General features: G+C 31.6%; 3 protein-coding genes across 3 annotated transcripts; all 3 read right to left on the bottom strand.

Moving 5' to 3' along the window:
* Positions 1 to 153: 153 nt before the first annotated feature.
* Positions 154 to 2,994, bottom strand: LOC110883205 (RNA-binding protein Y14A). Its single transcript, XM_022131021.2, has 4 exons — positions 2,597 to 2,994; positions 1,525 to 1,661; positions 1,285 to 1,436; positions 154 to 428 (listed from the first exon to the last, which is right to left on the bottom strand). Exons 1-4 carry the CDS (start codon positions 2,856 to 2,858, stop codon positions 401 to 403), a joined length of 579 nt encoding a protein of 192 aa, XP_021986713.1. The 5' UTR covers positions 2,859 to 2,994; the 3' UTR covers positions 154 to 400.
* A 1,052-nt stretch (positions 2,995 to 4,046) lies between these two features.
* Positions 4,047 to 6,422, bottom strand: LOC110883195 (glucan endo-1,3-beta-glucosidase, acidic-like). The gene is made up of 2 exons (XM_035976007.1): positions 6,368 to 6,422; positions 4,047 to 5,162 (listed from the first exon to the last, which is right to left on the bottom strand). Exons 1-2 carry the CDS (start codon positions 6,420 to 6,422, stop codon positions 4,201 to 4,203), a joined length of 1,017 nt encoding a protein of 338 aa, XP_035831900.1. The 3' UTR covers positions 4,047 to 4,200.
* A 14,741-nt stretch (positions 6,423 to 21,163) lies between these two features.
* Positions 21,164 to 22,307, bottom strand: LOC110933525 (dicarboxylate transporter 2.1, chloroplastic-like). Its single transcript, XM_022176745.1, has 2 exons — positions 21,770 to 22,307; positions 21,164 to 21,279 (listed from the first exon to the last, which is right to left on the bottom strand). The coding sequence occupies exons 1-2, from the start codon at positions 22,305 to 22,307 to the stop codon at positions 21,164 to 21,166; spliced, it is 654 nt and encodes a 217-aa protein (XP_022032437.1).
* Between the last annotated feature and the right edge of the window lie 622 nt (positions 22,308 to 22,929).

Below are 22,929 nucleotides of genomic sequence, written 5' to 3'. Positions count from 1 at the left end.
AACGTGTTAACAGTTTCGGCGTTTATCAGTCTTTCGATCCAGACCCGATAATTTTGCTGCCTCCATATAGGTTGTGATTGACAAGCAAAATCATGTTGACATACAGAAACCATATCATAAATATTTCACTAGAAAGACTAAATAAAAACAGTAGAAAACAACACATCAAAAGCATCACATTTTTCTAATAATCTTGTTGCAAATTGTACAAATATCAAACGACGTTACAAAGTACAGAAAGATGCAGCGTCTTCACACCTTGTGAGAACTAAAATCTTCGAATACACAACACTAGATCAAATGAGACCGAAGACATATTAGAAACGTTAAACTCACTCCACTCAACCTAAAACAAAACATAAACAAATCCCGCACAATGTTGCGTCAACAACGCACCAAATCAGAACCTCTTCCTCGGACTTCTTGACCTGTACCCATGCATAAGATAATGTAATTATAAACTATACAAGTCACTAAATCACTAAAATACATATATAAATTTAAATCATGATTCTATGGGTAAAAAACTGATCTTAAAGGTAAGAGAAACAAAAACAAAGATGAACAAATACATAAAAAAGTTTTTATAAAAAAAATAAAATTTATAATTCAACCGTACGAAGTCTAACCACCCATGTGCACCTGTTTGTAACCCATTTGACCCGTTCAATTTCATGCATCAATAGAAGGCTCAACTGTGTACAAAGTGGGATTCTCAAGTCCAACCACCCACTTGAAGGTTTATGTAACCCATTTGACCCGTTTGATTCTGTGGATCATTTAAAGGAAAAATTACAAGTTTTGTCCTTTATCTTTATACCACTTTTCAAGCGGTGTCCTTTTTAACGAATGTTGACAGGCGGTGTCCTTTACTAGGTATTTTGTTGCAAGTTTAGTCCTTTACACCCAACCCAGTTAAAAAACCCTGTTAATTGTTGGGTGTAAAGGACTAAACTTGCAACAAAATATCTAGGTAAAGGACTAAACTTGCAACAAAATACCTAGTAAAGGACACCGCCTGTCAACATTCGTTAAAAAGGACACCGCCTGAAAAGTGGTATAAAGATAAAGGACAAAACTTGTAATTTTTCCTCATTTAAATTGGTGACCATTTCAACCCGTAAGACTTTTTTATGGCCCAGATTGACCCAGAGAGTGACAACAGGCAGGTAGGCTGTTTTATTGCGTTCAGATTGGAATTCTTAAAAATTCCAGGTCAAAAGAAAATTAGCAATAACTATTATTGGGGTCGGAATGTTTTGGAAACAACGATAGGAAACATACCTTCTCCTATTATTATTATTTCTCCTTCTAAAAGGACCTTTGCTGAACGCCCAGTCAACGTTGACTGTCTGAGTCAACAGTTCACCTCCGTCCATTGAAGTTATAGCTTTCTCTGCTTCCTCATAGTTTTCGTATTCAATTAGTGCATACCCCTGTATAGTAGATAGTTTACATCACAAATGAGGTATACATGACATAATACAACAACAAAATCTAACTATCGTAACGATATCACTTTACCTTCACAAAACCAGTCCGACGATCAAGGTTCAAATGTAAATTCTTAATTTCCCCAAACTCCCCGAATGCATTTTGTAAGTCATCTTCTTGGGCTTCTTCATGTACCCCCGTTACGAGAATAATCCACCCTTCAATTGCTGCACAAACTCATATTTTCCAAAGTTCCATCACAATCCACAAAGAAATAATCTTATTTTACAGGTTATATAGAGAACGTAAATGCTTGTCGGTATTTGATAAATTGCCGTGAACACTCAACACAACGGTGTTGATAGAATAACTAAAAACGAAATCTCTTTAAAGAGATATTACAATGAAAACGATAACAATAAAGCTAACCATTAATGATATTCATAAAATGTTAATAACTATCATTATATTCAAACTAGAGATAGAATAATGACACTAAGGGGCTGTTTGTTTACCTCTTAATGGTTCAGACCTCTTACTGGTTCAGCACTTAATGGTTTAGACTGTTTGTTTCGCAAGTAAATGTCTGAATGGTTCAGACATTTGCCTTTGAATGGTTAAGCATTATACTGAGTCTGAATGGTTAAGACCTCTAATCTGAATTGGTCAGACATTTGCCTCTGAACGGTTAAGCATTATACTGACTCTTAATGGTTCAGACCTCTTACTGGTTCAGCACTTAATGGTTCAAACCTCTTACTGGTTCAGCACTTAACCATTCAGAAGTTGTCAAACAGCCCCTAACAAACGAACTTAAAAACATAACAGTATATAGAGGCATAACATAGATAATAAACTCGGCTAACATCTCTTAAGCTAGACATTCGGAGCAACATGTAGCTTAAAACAAAGTGTAGCAATTCGACTAATCGAGTATTCCATTTAAAGGCATAACATAAGTATCAATCAAGTGTTCACAAAACTACATAAAGGCAATCCTAATGTCACAAGAATCAACTAGTTTCTGATTTTCTCTAAACCTTAGGGTTACTGAACTATGTCACTTATAATCTATACAAACCTAACCCTAAAACTATCAAATCAACTACAAAACACAACAGAAGAATATATAATTACATATTATTATATATACACAGCTTACATCGTTCAGGACCGGGACCGCCACCGGAATCAAGAGAATCAAACCGGCCAGACATACGGCCGTCACGTTGAGCACCGGTTTCTTCACGGAATCCACGGCCTTTGGTTTTCTTCGGTGCACCGGTGATGGCGGATTTAAGTTTAGGAATGTGAGCAGAAACCCTAGGTGAAGATGCGTCTACGTCAACGGCGGCGTCTTCGTCCATGAGATCATCGTCATCTGGCTCGAAATCGAGTGTGTCCACGTCAGCAGCGTTCGCCATTGGAGTGAACTGTGTACGGCGGAGGTGAGGGTTTCTACGGCGGCGATTTGAGCTTTTGATGATTGACTTTTTTAGGTGTCAAAATAGGGTTACCAAAAGTTTAGAGTTGTTTGATTATAAACCATAAAACATGTAAACCCGAACACGACCTGTACAATGAAGTTGTATCTGAGGGTGTTTTTAGATGAGTTAGGTCTGGAGCGTCAAAATCAGTATGGAAGGTTGACACTTCGTCTCAGGAAGACTTACACAGGCATTGGGTAGCTTCAAACGCATTAAAAAAAGGTTGATAAATGGTTGCAACAAATAGGTAGAGGGGTTGATCATATCGACTATACTTTTTTTTTTTATTTTTGTTATAATCATAAACGGTTTGACTTGTTATGATTAAACAATTATTTTGAACAACAAACCATTAAATGCCTATATATAAATATAGAGCAAGCAAGCCGTGGGAAAGTTTAAAACTGAAACAAAAACAAAATAATAAAATTTATAACGAGTCCGTTACAGTAAAACCGATCCAATTTTCCCATGTCGGAGGGGTGAGTTTAGACCGATGACTAACCCACAAGAAAGTGTCTTCCTTAATTGACTTCACGGACTTTCGGACTTGTATAAACTTTTCTTCGAACACCATCTCCCGTTTCTCGCGTGCCATATTCTCCTTATTGTCCCCATGGCAATTGTAGTCACAAGTCTTCTCCATCTTTTTGAACCCGGACTACTTCTTAGCACTTCAACAATATCCTTTAACATGTTCAAGCTATTTGACCATAATGTGTTTAATTAAACAGGTTAAATAAGTTAAAACAGACACGGCATTGTTTACCAAACTTGTTACCTATGTTAACCCAAAACTAGTTTTTAGTTCTATAATTTTAATAATTATTTTATTATTTTTATTCAGGTTGGTCTTGAGTCTTGAACAATGGCGGACCCAGGAAATTTTTTCTATGGGTGCGATTTTTTTTCTTAAAGATTTTAGGTCGCTAGCTATATAAAATAATTTCGGTTCATAATGGGCTGGATCAGGTCGGATCATGTAAAACAAGTAAACATAAATAAAGTTATATAAAAAGACTCTTGAATTTAATAGCTTTGGTTTCGGTTTGGACCAAAATATATATAGTTGAAGAACCCAAACTAATGGAAAACTAAATCATGAACACCATAACAAACAATTCATGAAAGGTGACATATATATAAAACACTTCTAATACATATGTTTATGAATTTTCATATCAAGTAACAACATATAAAACACTTTTAATACATAAGTTTATGAATTTATCTATCAAGTAACAACAAATCACTTTATTTTCTCAAATGCCAAGTCTTCCTAATTGAAGCTCAAACCATACTTCGAATCCTTATTCGGGGAGAAAACCCCAAAATGTTTCTCGGTCGCGTCTCCATCTTTATTGTTCTCATCAAACATCGCAAACAAATACGTCTCGATAGATCTTCCACGCTTCAAAGGTGTACCCGCGGTCCCTCTTACATGGTTGATCAAGTTCCTATAGTATGTTCCCGCATTTCCTACTGTCGCTTCCTGACCATTATCCGAAGGCCATCCACTCTCTGACACAACAATCTCCACATCCCCCCCACCAACACGCGCTTGGGCCGCATAATGCGCGTCTAACATGGCATCAAAAAGGTTGGAATATTGTAGGCCATTATTAGGATCAGTCACCACTGTTCCTTGTGCGGTAAACAATGCATATGGGAGATTTTTGTTAGGGTCACCAAGGTAACCAAAGTAAGGGTAGATGTTGGCTAGTATTGGCAGCTTATTTTCTGCTAGAAATCTAACTATTGGCTCAGCAAAACCATTATCTTTAAATGCACCTTGGCTTGGTGGATAAGCGTCTCTTAAAAGACCGGTGTAGGTTGCGGTTGACACCTTAATTTGGTTATCTAGGCCCACGTCTCTAAGGGCGTTGTGGACATTTTGCATCGCGGGGAGTACATAATTCTTATATCGACTAGTATATTTACTTGGGTCTGGATCAACTTCATTTCCGACGGCTATGTATTTAAACTTGACATTGGGGTAACGTTGGATGTTGTCTCTAACCCATGCTCTTGCGGCATTTGGATCAGTGAGACCTTCAAGATCGCGGTTAGGAACATCCATCATGAGTTCAATACCAGTATCACGAAGTGCGTCAAGCGTGGCTGAATTTGGATCATAGATTCGCATCCTGGATATGCCGTTGCTTCGGTAAAGGGCTACCGTTTCTTGTTCTGATGGCAAATTGTCACCAAGTCGACCGTTGCACACGCCTACATTTGCATCTTTTTTCGCACCAAATAAAAATCATGTTAGTAAAACATACGCAGTGTTCGTTTCCAAATCAATAATATGTTGAGAATTGCATAATATATTTGTATTTATTATTTTAAATACAATACACACGACGGTGTGGTAATCGTCTTTGTTTTTTCCTTCCACTACTTCTGATTATGTTTTATGCATTATTTACACGTGGATTATGCAGTTCTCGTAGTTATTACTACACTATTTTTTATTTTCCTAAAATGAACATGTCTTTGTATATATAGAAATAAAGTTGTGAAATACATAGTAACCAAATTTTAGTATTGTTACAATAAAGTCACACATATTTTTCTAACTATTAAAACCACTAAAATTTTAATATTGTTTTATTGTTGTTAAAAAATTCATAATTGTTCAAATTGATTTAAATTGAACAATTATACTTAAATTTTTTCTTCACAATCAAACATGAAAAAGAACTTACTAAATAGTACATAAGTTTTATATATGTATTACATGAAAAAGAAATTACTAAATAGCACACAAGTTTTACATATATATACTTTTATTTAACATTTTATATATAACATTTATAAAAGAAAAACTTCTAAATGAACAAACAATATTGAAACTTGGGTACAATATTTGATGACAAACACCCTTATGATTTATGAAAGTTCACAGCAAAAAAGTCGAAAACTCGTTAATAGTATTTGAGACCACACATTCTTATATTCATATTTTTTTTATTAGTAGTATAAATAAAAAAACCACTCAAATTTTAATATTGTTTTATTGTTGTTAAACATTTCATAATTGTTCAAATTGATTTAAAAATTGAACAATTATACTTAACGTTTTTTCTTCACAATCAAACATGAAAAAGAACTTACTAAATAGTACATAAGTTTTATATATGTATTACATGAAAAAGAAATTACTAAATAGCACACAAGTTTTACATATATATACTTTTATTTAACATTTTATATATAACATTTATAAAAGAAAAACTTCTAAATGAACAAACAATATTGAAACTTGAGTACAATATTTGATGACAAACACCCTTATGATTTATGAAAGTTCACAGCAAAAAAGTCGAAAACTCGTTAATAGTATTTGAGACCACACATTCTTATATACATATTTTTTTTATTAGTAGTATAAATTTTTTTTTATTACCGGTATGTTCATAAATTAAAAATGAAAAGAGATAAACCTGTGAGCATAAGAAGATTCACAAGTAGACCAAGTAGTAGAAGCATTGATGCCATTCGAGTTTTATGAATATTTCTTTTTAGATGTAACCATATATATAGTGGACAAAATCCATAAGTCAACTTTAATTTCTATGATATAATAACAACTAGGTAATTCTCCCGCGCGTTGCTGCGGTACGTTACCACAAGCGTTAAATAGGTATCGTTTCAGTTCGTTACAATACTGTTATGATAATTCACTCGGTATAGAAATCAACATGTATTGAAATCGACCGAAAACGATAAAAATGATTACAGTACCGGCACCGATATTGTTTGAACTATATCTACCAGTTAAGATTGTTACGGTATTGATACCTATATACATTTAGAGTCGTAGATAGATTTGTATAAACAAAAAGTTATTGAAACTGAAAACCATAAAGATGATTACAGGTACTGTTACCAATGTTGTTTGGTCGGTCTTGGTTCGGTTTGTAATGATAGTGACATAATATCTATTTTTAATAAAATTTATATCGGAGTGTTGAAAAAATAAACATAGTTGCAGAGGTAAATTTAAAAAAAAAGTTAATATACGCAACTTGTTAGAAAAAATCAAATTATATGAAGAATAAAATATTATTATGGAAATCAAAACAACAACTCAAAAATATTTCAAATAATATATAAAAATTAAGTTATATATGATAAATAATACATTATTATAAATATGGTAGAGGATCCTGTAAAAAGTGCTCAAAGTGTGAGAAGTGTAAGAAGTGTATTATAACACTATATATAATACTATATAACACCATATAAACACCGTATAACAATATATAACACCATATAATACCATATAACACTATGTAAAACTATATATCATTATATAACAAATATAACACTATAGGTTGTCTGATAACATGTCTATTATAGATGTATAGTGTTATATTTGTTATATAATGATATATAGTGTTACATAGTGTTATATGGTATTATATGGTGTTACATATTGTTATATGATGTTTATATGGTGTTATATAGTATTATATATAGTGTTATAATACACTTCTTACACTTCTCACACTTTGAGCACTTTTTACACTATCCTTACCCTTATAAATATTAAAACAAATACTCAAAATATTAAGTTACTATTCGTGGAAACTTTCAAATAATATGTATAATATAATAATATTATTTTTATTTTAATATAAAAATGGAAAGAAAAATTTTATATATAAAATAACCCGTCAAACAAGTTTTGGGATATTTCCACAAAACTAGTCAGTTTAAAGTTCTAACTTGTCTCATAATTCTTTTGAGTCAAATTTCTTGTTGAAAAGTATTTGGTCTTGATGAATTAAGCCATATCAAACGGTATGATTGATTAAGGCTACGAAATATATTGTTTTATAAATTCTACTAGATTATAACCCCGTGTATTACACGGGTTGAATAAATGAATTTTATATACCAAATAATAAAACATTATCTTTTTAAAAGCCTCCTTTATTGCACGGGTTGAAGAAATATAATTTTATATATTAAATAATAAAATAAGTTATATTTATAAGAATCATATGTATTGTACGGGTTGAATAAATGTAATATTATATACCAAATAATAAAAAAAAAATTATATCTTTAAAACCATTGTATTACACGGGTTGAATAAATGTAACATTGTTTACCAAATAATAAAAAAGTTATATTTTTAAAAACCCCCGTGTATTACATGGGTTGAATAAATATGATTTTATATACCAAATAATAAAAAAATATATTTAAAAAACTAACGGATTTTTTATATTTAAATTAGGATAAGATTGAATATTAATCTTTATTTATTTAGTTAATATAAGATTGAAAAATCATATGATTGAATAGGTGGGAGGTTGTATTATAATAAATCGGTTAACCGTACTGAATGATAGAGATAATAGTGATTGTTGAACAAATTAATTAATCGAATTTAACAGAAACATTTGTGATGTTAGGCGGATTTTTTTTAATTATTTGAAAGTTAATATCAACTTTGGAATTCGTATGAATTCTTATTAGATTTGATTAAATAATATTGATAATAAAAAATTGTATTAGATTAGATTTTAGATTTGATTAAATATTATTAATAATAGGAATTTGTATTAATTTAGATTAAATATTATTATTTTTAGTATTATTAATAATTTTAATCAATTAAATGAGAGAATGATAAGTGTCCCAAAACAGATTTCTTTTATTATATAGCAAGTATAGATATAGATTTATATTGTATTTCAGTCTATATTCTTTATATAATTCTTATTCTTATTTCATAACAATAAGCAATTAACAGTTACCATGTGGATTAATTTTAATTATTTTATATTCATATAGCACGTTGTGATGAATTTTGTTTCTATAAACGATAATTACTAATTAGCTGGAAATAAAATACACAACTGCTAAGTTTACTTCTTTTTTTAATAAAAAAAGGTAATTCATTTGATATACGTTTGATCTTTTAATATTATTGATAATAAAAATTTGTATTAGATTAGATTTTAGATTTGATTAAATATTATTAATAATAAGAATTTGTATTAATTTAGATTAAATATTATTATTTTTAGTATTATTAATAATTTTAATCAATTAAATGAGAGAATGACAAGTGTCCCAAAACAGGTTTCTTTTATTATATAGTATAGATTTATATTTAGAATACACATTGCCGTTACAAAAGTAATGGCAATGTTAATGAATTATATCGTTGGTTACATTAGCGGACCTATGACTTGGATACGAGTTCATCCGGCCTCCAAAATTCTTTTTTAGTGTTATATATTTACGTGATAAAATTCCAAACGATCCTTATGAAATTTTGAGAACGAGAAAACCTTTATAAAATGTTGCCATCGATCCTAATTAAGAAAAATACAATATATATAATTTTTATAATATAATCTAAATAACAAATATGAAACAACTGGTTTAGATATACTTCATTCAAGCTCATGCTAATCTTCCTATACTAATAAACAAAAATTTTTTTTGGACAAATGTCACTCTCTGGTGCTTTCTCACCTTATTTTCCTATTTATCTCCCATATTAAATAATAATAATTTCAAACAAAATATTAGATAATAATAAATATTTAGATAAGGATAAACATTTGTTTTATTATGATCATATTAAATAATAATAATAATAATATTAATTTTAAACAAAACAATAGATAAGAATATAAACATTTGTTTTTATTATAATCGTAGTAAATAATAATAATTTTTTTAAATGATTGAAATTAAGGTAAATTAGGAATTAAAGGTTCCTGTTTGATATATACTTAATAATTGTATTATTGTTTATTTTTCACTAAAATTAAATAATTATTCTAGGTCGGGCATATGCTTCTATCAAATTGTAAGTGTTTTTTACGTTTCCTATAATGGTAGGCGTACTGTTATAATTGATATAAACCTATCATTTATTGCACATTGCATCAACATATAGAAAGAACACCGTTTTTTAAATATAACAATTCTATACTCCATTCAAAGAAAATTTAATTCTCTATTTTACAGTATAATTCATAAAAAGGAATAAACGTATAACAACTTGGGGATCGATCTCCACCTTTTTGTACCGTAAACTCTCTTGAACACAAATTTAAGACGAGTGTTTTATGAATGAAACAAACAAATAAGCATGAAGGTGCATACAACGAACTAAAATAATTGTATCTTATAATTTGAATGTATCATAAAAATGGGATTCAACCCCATATAATACATGTGTTTTTAATCCAATAATAAATAAAAAAACAAAGTAAAATGTTATAATAAGTAAATAGTACATCAAAGTTCATTTTTAGAAGATAAATCTTGATGATTGTATGTGTTAACATATGACATTATATTTTATTCAACACGTGCAATATATGAGTTTTTTTAAACATATATCTTTTTTATTATTTATTATATAGAATTACATTTATGTAAAATAAAAAAAAACAATGTAAAATGTTATAATAAGTAAATAGTACATCAATGTTCATTTTTAAAAGATAAATCTTGATGACTATTTATCTTAACATATGACATTATATTTTATTCAACGCGTGCAATATACGAGTTTTTTTAAAGATATATCTTTTTTATTATTTATTATATAAAATTACATTTATGCAACCCGTGTAATACACGGGGTTCTAACCTAGTTTATAAAAAAAAAAAAACTAAATAATATATATTCATGACTTCACCTCAATTATAATATATATTAGGTTAGAACCCCGTGTAATACACGGGGTGAATAAATGTAATTTTATATATCAAATAATAAAAAAATTATTTTTTAAACCTCGTTTATTACACGGGTTGAATAAATGTAATTTTACATACCAAATAATCAGAGTCGTCCCCGAAAACTCTTGAAAAAGAGTAAACTGCCATTTTGGTCCCTGTGGTTTGGGCACTTTTGCTATTTTAGTCCAAATCTCAAACTTTTTAAATCTGGGTCCCTGTGGTTTCACTTTTATTGCTATTTTAGTCCAAAATTAAGAGTAAACTGCCATTTTGGTCCCTGTGGTTTCACGTTTATTGTCATTTTAGTCCAAATCTCAAACTTTTTGGAACAGTCAAAAAAATGGGTTTTTGAATTTTGGACTAAAATGACAACAAAGATGAAACCACAGGGACCCAGATTTAAAAAGTTTGAGATTTGGACTAAAATGGCAAAAATGCCTAAACCACAGGGACCAAAATGACAGTTTACTCCTTGAAAAAATTTAAGCCTTGGGCGACGAAAAGAATTGGGCCCAAAATTATGGTTAAGGGTAAATGAATTACAAAAATAAAAACTTAGTGATTGAGCAATGACTCGAACTTGAGACCTTTACAATATTTTGAGATGGTTTTTGCCGCTACACTGCATAATGAACGGATAAATATACTAAATATATAATTTAATAAATATATACAAGCTTATAAAGACTTTTCGGGCCCTTTAAAATTTTGGGCCTTGGGCGTCGGCACGGGTTTGCCGAGCCCAGAGCCGGCCCTGCAAATAATTAAAAATTATATCTTTAAAAATCTTATTTATTACATTGGTTCAATAAATGTAATTTTATATATTAAATGATAAAAAGTTATATCTTTAAGAACTCTGTGTATTGTACGGGTTGAGTAAATTTTATTTTATATATTAATAATGAAAAAAGTTACATTTTTAAGAATCTCATGTATTGTATGGGTTGAGCACATGTAATTTTATATACCAGTCAATAAAAAGTTATATCTCATTATATCTTTATAAACCCTGTGTATTATAAAATTTTTGGACTAAACTGACAAAATAGCCCAAACCACATGGACTAAAATGACATTTAACTCTTTACATTATATTAAGTTATATTTAGTGTAGGTCTTTTGTTAATGTCAAGATAAATAATTTTGAAATCTAATAAATATTTCAAAAGATTATATTATCTCCTATACGAATTGTTTTAATTTAATTTTATAATTATCTTTTAATTAATATTAATTATTTATAATTAAGTAGGAGATAAAGATGAGAAAGCTAAAAAATAGATGGCTCCAATAAATGACATGTGTCCAAAGTTGGTTTCTTTTATTATATAGTATAGAGTATAGATATAGATTTTTATAAACATTCTTCAAACCTTACCTTATTACTTTATTACATGATTATTTACCAAAATCATCTTCAAAAACCCCTTGACTTAGGATTCTTTCAAGAACAGAAAGAAGAACTCAAAATATTGCGGTAATTTTTTAAACTTTTTTCTCTAAATTTTACTTTATTAGTTGATTACTTTGCTAGATTAAGTATTAGGATATTGATGATTAGTTTAGATTGTTTAACCTTTAAACCTTTTATTATATGACTTAACTTGGCCAGAATCGAACTGAATCGAAAAAAAATTAATACATAGCGATGGACACCCTTCAAAAATGTTCGATTCATGAGTCCCGCCACTAATTAGTTGTGTCGTATATTTATACGAAAAGATGGCTTATGTGATCAACTAATCTTTTATTTTTGGAGTTAGATCCCTTAGTTACAAGACTTTTATACAGACCAATTAAAGACCGACAAAAAAATAGAACTAATTCACCTTAGGCTACTCGGTGTGGGGGGTCGTCCAGGCCCGGCGACGCCCCCCAACACCATTTCCGGGGTGGCGGCGGCGTCTTCAGCGACAACTTGGAGACGTTGAGGACGGGGCTCTTCTTCTCATACATATACATACAACAGTAACAACACACACATATATATATATATTTTTTAGGCTCATCCTCCATTTCCTTAAGTCCATCCCCTTTGCCCCATCCTCACACTCATCTTACTTGACGGAGCATCCTTTAAGGACTACTACACCGAGTAGCCTTAAAATCTTAAAACGGCTATAACTTCGAATCTGTTAAAAAGTCATATTCCCTTTTATTACAGGGCCAATAAAATATGAATGGGGAGGATTTAACAAAAAGGCACTTTGAACAGCCTTTGAAAAGCCATATGCGTTTTCCCCAACTTTAGGACTCAACACTTGAATCTCTAGGTTTGACTACAAAGTTACCCTTCAATTTTACGGTTTTAATTTAATTTTTTTAACGTCCAACAAAGCTCAGCTACATATGTACATTTATTGGCAAAAGGTCATCCACACGGCCTGTAATCACACACAACGCTGATGACCCGACCTGTTACCAATTTCAAAGGAAACCCAACATCCGAGTGGTCACTATGGTAAATCCCATGACTCACACATGACATTTTGTCAATAAACAAGAATATAACCGACAACACCCCCTAGAAAAAATCATCTCATATCGCTAGAGCACTGCCCCTTTTGATTTAATTTCATTTTTAATCATGAAACACACGAATCCTCAACAATGTCAGTTCACACCTTTCCTTAGCCGTCTAATCTAATTTATTCCGTAAAAAAGAACAGGATTTTGTGTTATATACTTAGGGGTTATTTGGTAGTCTCTTAGTGATTCCATTAAGAGGCTATATTTAAATTAGTCAGCATTCAGTGTGTTTGGTTCAGTGACATTCACTCAATAAGCATTTTACCCATTAAGTTTCAAAATGATGCTAGATGAAAATTTTAATCATTTATCCATTCACATGTATTCATAACCAGGGGCGGACCTATGCTTCTAGTTGGGTGGCGGGCGCCCCCCTTAACGAAATTTCTGTTAGTAATATTCGCTTTAAAATCCCAAGCGCACGCCAAGAAAATTTGTAGTCGCACCCTTGAACTTTCAAAACCGACCAAAAGAAAGTTGAACTGAAAAGAAAAAGAGTGAAATGGCATAGTAGAACATCTTATGTTCAACGAGTTCTGCAAATAAAAGAAGTAAAGAAGTTGGGAGGAAGATAACCTAATGTTTAAGAAGCTTGATGTATGTTGGAAAGTGTGAAGAGAACCAAGATAAACCGTTGGATGGAATGTGTATTATTGTGAATTGGGATATGCAAACTACAAAACTACAAAGTATGAAAACCGTTGGATGGAATGTGTATTATTGTGTATTATTGTGAATTGGGATATGCAAACTACAAAGTATGAATAAGGAGTAGGTCCCACTCTCACAATAAAGACGAAATGCGTATCTTGGTTATAATATTTTGGCCAATGTTTTAAAAAGCGGTTTAAAATGGCCGGTTAAATCGGATGCCAGATGTTTGGCCGGCACGAATCATACCGGTAAATTAAGGAAACGACAAAGAAGTTGTACCGCCGGTAAATTGGGTTATACCGGTTTAAACCAGCATACCGGTACCGGTTCACACCGGGCCAAATGTCAAAATTTTGAACTTTTAATTTTTAGATGCCTAAAAAGGTGACTATTTACCTTCTTAGTTAAAGTGTAAAACCTAGCACCCACAATTGACAATCCACATCAATAAAACTTCTTCTTTACTCAAAGATAGAAACTCATTGAGTTTTTCAAATTAAGTTCTTCAACCGATTATCCATGTTTACCTTCTTTTGACTTTTATTCATTCATTCATGTTGCTAATTGTTATATTGTTTGCTAATTGCTATATAATGTGTATTTAATCATGAACTTTTGGATAATTTTTTGATTATGGATTAACTTTTGAAATATTTTTTTATTATGAAATGATGTAGTTTTGGATTATTTTTTGAGTTGAAATTATATTTTATGGATTTATAAAGTTAATTAGCCAACACAGTTGAACCGCCCGGTACAACCCGGTTCAACTGGTTAAACCATTTCTAAGTCTAACCCGATATGACTAAAATACCGGTTTTTAAAACATTGATTTTGGCATACTAATTTAGACATATATTTTTCTTAAGGAGTAAACTGTCAAAATGGTCCCTAAGGTTTGGTTATTTTTACCACATTATTCCAAAACTCAAATATTTTGAATCTAGGTCCCTGTGGTTTCAATTTTGTTGCCATTTTCATGTAAAATCAAAATCTGTTCAAATTTTTTAGTTAACATCCAGTTTTTCTGTCTTTTTCCTCCCTTTTAATGAAGGGCAAAATTGTCTTTTAATGTTTTATTACAACAAATTAAAAAAATCTGACTATTTTGCCCTTCATTCAAAGGGAGGAAAAATACAAAAAAAAGCTGGATGTTAACTGAAAAATCTGACAAGATTTTGCTTTTGAATGAAAATGACAACGAAATTGAAACCACAGAGACACAGATTCAAAAATTTTGAGTTTTTTACTAAATTGACAAAAGTAATCAAACCTCATAGACTATTTTGGTAGTTTACTCTTTCTTAAAACATGTTCCACTAAACTATTTTTTACTTTAATTTTTATCTTTGTTATTTCTTTTTAATTATAGGTAACTAATTTAGCTTTTCGTTTAAATTTGGTTTTCTTTTTATATGATGTAAAATATTAATTAGAAAAAAAAACTTTATATAATTTTTTTCATAGGTTTCTTGCTTATTAGAAAACATTTTTATATATTAATAGAAAGTTGTGATGAATAGTAATTTAAAAGTTTGAAGTATTATTTCTATTTTAAGTAATACATTATCTATTATTTATTTTATTTCTTCGTAATAAATAGTATTTGAAAATTCTTTGGCATTTTTTATTATATTTGGCATTTAATTTTTTATACATTTGTTTTTATTTTTAAAGTATTTTATCTATTATTTATTTGATTTTTCAATAATAAATAGTAATTAATAATTATCAGGTAATTGTTTCATTTTTTTTCATTAGTAGTATTATATTTAGCATTTAATTTATTTTTTATCATTGTAACTTACGTTCCTTAACTTTTAAAAAAAACTCTAAATCTGCATTTATGTTTAGTTATTTTTATTAACATTCCAAGTTATTTGATCGTGCATTGTGATGGTACGTTAGCACGGACATTGGATGGGTATCGATTTGGTTCGTTACAGTACCGGTATGTTCATGCACTCATTATAGAAATCAACATGTGTTTTACATCGACCGAAACAATAAAAACGGTAGCCGGTAACGACACCGATTGTAACGCCCTATGTTTTGATACTTTCTCTGTGTTAGCAAGTCTTGTCGTATTTCCTATCCATTGACGCTTTTACTATCGCGTATCCTACCATCGAATCTTCTGTGACTTGAGATGACTGATCATAATGAAAATGAGACTATTTTAATCATAATTGTGTTAAACTATGTGCAAGCTGTTACTCTATGTGATGCTTCTTAAATGAGAACGTTATGTTTATCCTAGATTCTTGACTGTTTGTTATGCCTTGATACTTAATACACGAGAAACTAGCTTAACACGAACTCGAAACACGGAATTACTTATGCTATTTGAGCGTCTAGATGTTATTAATAATGTTATATGAAATGGCTACTCACAATTATACGCAACGCAACACTTAACCTCACTCGCAAACGAATCCAAGTTGGAAAATCTAACAAAACACAACCCAACGGTCCAAATGGGCCATCCGCCCGGCTGGATCCCATCCGCCCGGATGGGACTCACCCTTTCGGATGGAGCCCATCCGGACATGGTCATCCGGACATGGCCATCCGGACATAACCATCCGAACGTATCGACCTATCACTGTCACCTATAAATAGGGCCTTGAGTCTTCATTTCAACTCTTGACCTCCTCTCATTCGCTCTCAAGGTCCGAACAGCGATTCAAGGCTTTTGTAAGCATTTTTTTTTTCAAACTTCTTCAATCTCCATCTATTCTACTTCTAATCCATTTTCTTTCATCAAAATCACATACACACGCACTCACACTTCAATTTTCCTTAAAAACCACTGATTCTAGACATCTCGAAGATGGTTTCCACTCGTTTAGTATAATTAGAATGAATTATTAATGTAACTAACAAATGTATAAATATTTGAGTGAAAAGTTCTTGTTTTGCCACTGACACAAATGATAGAGTAGATAGAGAAATCAAAGAGTCAGAGATATAAAGTTGAAACTTGTTGTTAGATTAATATTAGATTATTGAAACTTTTTTGTTAACTTGCCGCTAAGACAAATGATAGAGTAGAAAGAGAAATTAAAGAGTCAGAGACATAAAGTTGAAACTTGTTGCAAGATTAATATTAGATTATTTATATACTATCAATTTTAAACATTTGTTTGCATGTTTAGTTGTAAGTTGAGCTTAAATAGTTGTATCTTCATTAAATATTTGTTGTAAGTTGTGGTTAAGTGTTTGGTTGTAAGTTGTGCTTAAGTGATTGTAAGTTAATCAAATAGTGATTGTAAATTGTGCTTAAGTGTTTGGTTGTAAGTTGTGCTTAAGTGTTTGGTTGTAAGTTGTGCTTAAGTAGTTATACCTTAATCAAATATTGGTTGTAAGTTGTGGTTAAGTGGTTGTACCTTAATCAAATAATGGTTTCATTACTTTACCAAATTCAATTTGTTTTGTATGCATGTATGGTTGTAAATTATGCTTAAGTGGTTGTACCCTAATCAAATAATGGTTTCATCATCTTACCATATTCAATCAGTTTGATCTATTCAAAGTTGTGTTGTTTTATTTGTAAATTATTAATATTTATAATAACTCAATTAATTTAGCCAAAATCTTGTATAAGTATAATTTGCAACATATTGATGCAATGGTTATTGTAATGTATGCATTATGGTTTGTACAGTGGTAATGATGTATATTATATATAGATTACGATTAACCTGTCAAACGGGAAAAAATATACGCGGGGTTCATCGTAACGCGCGAGTCCTAGATCAAATTAGTTATTTTATTCTATGTTTTACGTTTTGGTTTAATTTTTTCGCATTAACACCGCAACTTTAGTGTCGGTGGTCGTTGGCAGTAGTGTGGTATTAGTGCTCGCCTCCGCCGCAACGCAGGGGTGCTTAATACTAGTTGAAACTTATTTGTTAACATATACTTTCAGAAATATGAATATCATGGCACGATTTCTCAAAACTTGTTGCAATGATTAGATTAATGAGTTTGATATTAGTTTTGGCCAACACAACATGTTTTGCCTGACCCAGATAAATTTTTAAATAAATAACGATATACAAAACTGACCCTTGAAAATTCCACCCCCCATGAAAAAAATTTCTAAGTCCGTCACTTTTCATAACCCTCAACCAGCTACTCATGACTCTTATCCAATCAAACCTCTTAATGATTCAACAGTTACAGGCATAAAGATTGCCAAACAACCCCTAACTTTGAGTAATCATGTATAAAAGGTGTGCACAAGGTTTCAAACATTCAAAAAAAAAAAATACTTTTCTCAAAATAAAAAAAAACCTTGTAATTTGTGCTTAGTTTGTAATTTCGTCTTGAGTAAATTACGTTTTTGGCCCCTGTAGTTATATTACTTTTACTATATTAGCCCAAAATAAGATTTTTTAACATATGTGCCCTCATGGTCTCTATAACTAACTATTTTGGCCCCTGAGTCTAACTCAACCCCTTACCCTGGTTAATTTTTTGTCACATGCAAGGGTATTTTTGTAATTTCTCCTCTCATTTAAATCTAATTTCTATTTCTAACCCAGATTTCAAGAATAAATTATCATCTGCATCACTTTATCCTTCCCCTTTTCACTTTCTCAAAAGCCTAGCCTCAACTTCCCTATTTTTATCTACAACACACACATCTTATCTCCATTTTCCACCACACATAACACATACTTGAGTTTGGGCCATTTTCACCATCAATTTCCCCTGCCATGACCTCGTTCAGCTGATTTGGACCGCTGGTCTTGACGGGATGACTGCGAGTTTGCTGAATGACCTTGGTCGGTAACGACGGTGTCCCGACAGCTTGTGCAGCGTTCCTTTCTTGATTTATCTTCCTTGTTTCATCCGTGCATAAATGAGACCTGGTGTCGTAAATATCTAGGGGATGTTTAGTTTGCTGAATAAACATAGCTATACCTTCTTATTGCTTAGTTAGACTCGTGAGAAGTTGAAGAACTGTGCAAATTCATATTTTTGACCTATAAGAAGGTATATCTAAATATAAAAGATTACAAATTCCTATTTTATGTATATGTATTATTTATTAAATACATCAGATTAGCAATAGATTAGTTTCTCAAATCACTTATGGTATTAGTGCTTCATTTCTTGCTTTTTAAAACCAAGGACCTGCCTATCAAATTTCTAGCAGAGTTTCATTTCCGGCAGCTTGTCCGATCAATATTCCAGCCAACTCTTTTTACTTCAGGTGTAACAAGGTGGTAAGTACATCACCAAATTTGAGGTCCAAAAGGCAGATTTACTTTCAGTTTTATAAAAACTCTTACAACTTGTTTTGTTCATTGTTCATCTTGTGGAAATGTTGCACCATACTTGTTCCTAACTAAACTCATGTTGTGGGGCTTGTGTTATGGTTGATTTCCAGAAGAAGATTTGAGGTTTATAACCTCAAATACTTGTTGCCCTAAAAGGTCCTAAGTGACCTACAAAGTGTTGCAACCAACCAAGCCTTCAACCTTCAATACTGAAAGACCTGTGTTTTGGTTAAGTGTTAACAATGGAAACCTTGGTCTCCAACTATGATTCCACCTCCTCACTTGCATACTTAGTCATTTTATTTTGTCTATATTCATGACCAACCGAAATCATCAATTAAATTAAACTGATGATTTTGTGCTTTGGTGAATCCATATAATGAGGTTAAATGGATGGAATTCATTATACCTCCATACATGACTAAATATACTAACATCTATATGTAACATACTTACAAAACCGAACCCTAACTTCAACCAATTAATGGTTGAAAGTTATGAGTTATGGTGTTCATCATCCAAGTTCTTGATTCCTCAATTTAGATTCTAATGGGTGATTTGGTACCCATGAAAACACACTAAAATCTAGTATCCAAATGAGTGTCTATACAAGATGTATTTTCATACAATATCATACTTTCTTATTATAATTATTCATTTCCGAATCTAAATCATTATTAAACTCCATTGACTCACACACCTTCGTTTCCCATTGTAGGGTGACTTTGGTGTTCCAACCATCCTGTTCATATCAACTCACGTTTAGAAGCTTTAGCAAACCGTGAGTATACTTGACCCTTTTTCGCTTTAATGCACTTTTGGGTGTAACATGTATAATCTATCAAAATTCACAATGCACACAATCAGTTATACTTTAATTTCTATGATGAAATTTTGGTATTTACAATATACTTGCCTAATAACATGTAGTCCTGCAAATGCACCACCATGAAAAGAAAATATTTCAATGTTAAGATTAATGCATAAAGACATTGCAATTTGTTATAAACATTAAGATAATATCAAAGGAAGATAATGTATACCTTGTAGGCAACATATATATCTACAAGTTTGTATGTTTCATCTCGACATAGGGGCATAGTATTGTAGAACATCTTCAGTAGATAAGTATATAAAGTTAGAGCATAATTCAAAAAGACCTTACAAGATGTCAACTAATCATAATATTCCATACAATTCAGATGAAAATTAATGTTTGAAGATAGGGGTGTTCAAAAAAATCCGTATCCGAAACCGAATCCGAAATATCCAAAAATCCGTATCCGAAATACCCGAAATTTTGGATAATCCGATTATCCGATATCCGAAAACTATTTTTTTATAAATATATATAGTATATGAGCGTTATATTTAGTTTGAAATATAGTAAAAATAGTAAATAATTGGATTCAGAGGTGGATTTATGAATGTTTTTAGTTTTCAATGTTGGATATTTGGAAAATTGAATATAAGTTTAGTTTTAATCTATGCACAAAACATTTTTTTATTTTTTTTATAAATTCAGATATCCGTTTGGATATTCGAATCCGTATCTGAAATTTCGGATATCTGGTTTTCGGATATCCGAAACCGGATAATCCTATCTTGAACACCCCTACTGCTAGTGCTACCATACTTAACCCAAACCATATCTAAACTTTTTCTATGCTTTGTCATCTGGTATCCTTAATATTCTTTTGCGTGATCAACTGTCAACTTATTCTTTATGTAGATACAGTGGAGAACTTTCATTTGTAGTTTGCCTTTACTTTTAGGTTAGGACTTGTAATGTCTACATTCATCTAAGTCTTGACATTGGTGAATACTGCATCCCTAAAACCAAACCAAAACCTAACATGCGATGTTTCCTACAACCACATATGCCAGGTCCAGGTCTTAGATTAAAGTCTAAAATAAAACAAGTTTGTAGTTATAATTAATTCATAAACTAGATAACGATAAAAGTATAAAAATAACCATTTAATTATATATACTTGTACATTACATATCAATTTAATATTCTTATCAAATGAATTGATATCAGTAAAGTCCTACAACCTTCCACCATAGAGCTCCAACTAGCCCCAAAACTGTTATATTGATCAAAGCCATCAAGATTCCAAGCTTAAAGAAATCCCCGAGCTTTACATAACCAACTGCAATAAAAACACACCATCATTCAATAACTCACCCATCATTCAATAGCATATAAGAAGATAAAATACCTCCGTAATAGATGTTGGTTTCAGACCGTTCAAACTCATGAACAATGAAGATATTTTACTGCTTTTAAGGTCTGTTATTTTATTCACCACATTAGGCCCTTTAAAAGTAAACAACTAACATCCTACTAATCTGCCCCTAATAGAAAAACTCGGACTTAAACAACGTCCAAACAAACACACGTTCTAAAACAATAAAAAATATGTGCCTAGTATCAAGACTTCTGCTGACCCGTATCTAGTTTTATATTCGTAACCGACTTGACCCGTATTCGACCCGAAATAAACCACGCACCTGTAAGAGACCGGACCCGTGTGGTTCGTAGAAAACTAAACTAGAGTCAAGATTAATTCCAACAATAGATTGGGTAGTCTGTTGGTGATTTGATAATTCTTATATTATTAAATTCAAACTTAAATAAACCATGCACCTGTAATTGAGACTCAATAAGATATGTGCCAAGTTTACGAGCAGAACCGTCGTTAGGACTACTCCCACTGGCGATGGCCAAGGAATTGATGACGGGCAAGAATATTCCACCAGCTCTGGCGGTGGCACTTGGCATCGCCGGCAAAATTATAGCTTCTCCGATTGCCAACCCATACGCCAAACCCAAAGTGCTCTTGCCAAACCATTTTACGAAGTACATTGCCAACCGATCACCAAGAACAATTTTCAAAAACCCTCTGCTGAAGAAAAACGAGAGAACGATCAACCATATAATATCGTTCGTAAACCCTGAAAGAGCATCTTTGATCTTCAGGGTTTTGGTGATCACGGTGATCATCAAACAGACGAAGGCCCATGCACCAATAGGTAAAGGCCCCAGTATAAGTCCGGCAATGGTGGTGAAGAAGATGGCGAACAACCGCCATGCTTGTTTGGAAACCTCTGTGGGTTTTAGGATGGCTAAGTAAATAATGAGCCCAATGGCCACTGAGAAGGCTAGTGGGGTTGGCATGGCAGTGATTAATCTCACCAAGCGATGGCGTCGGGGGGACTGGGTGCCGGTGGGAATGTGTATGACAGTTTATGGCGGCGAAGGATTGACAATCTCTTGTAGGGGTGTTCAAAAAAATACGGATCCGAAACCGAATCCGAAATATCCGAAAATCCGTATCTGAAATATCCAAAATTTCGAATATCCAAAAATTCGGATATCCAAAAACCGGATAATCTGAATTTTCGGATTCGGATATGAATTTCAAAATTTTCAGATAATCCGATTATCTGATATCCGAAAACTAATTATTTTTTATAAATATATATAGTATATGAGCATTATATTTAGTTCGAAGTATTGTAAAAATTAGTAAATAATTGTATTCGTGTGAATTTATGATTGTTTTTAGTTTTAAATGTTGGAAATTTGGAAAATCGAATATAAGTTTAGTTTTAATCTATACACGAAACAGATTTTTGGATTTTTTTTTATAAATTCATATCCGTTTGGATATCCGAATCCGTATCCGAAATTTCGGATATCCAAAATTTCGGATACGGATTCGGATATCAACATTCACTATCCAAAATTTTCGTATATCCTGTTTTCGGATATCCGAAAACCGAATAATCCGATCTTG

This window comes from Helianthus annuus, chromosome 1 (assembly GCF_002127325.2).
Source record: "Helianthus annuus cultivar XRQ/B chromosome 1, HanXRQr2.0-SUNRISE, whole genome shotgun sequence".
Classification (NCBI taxonomy): domain Eukaryota; kingdom Viridiplantae; phylum Streptophyta; class Magnoliopsida; order Asterales; family Asteraceae; genus Helianthus; species Helianthus annuus.
The sequence above is the reverse complement of the archived record's forward strand: the minus strand, read 5'-3'. Positions and strand labels throughout refer to the sequence as shown.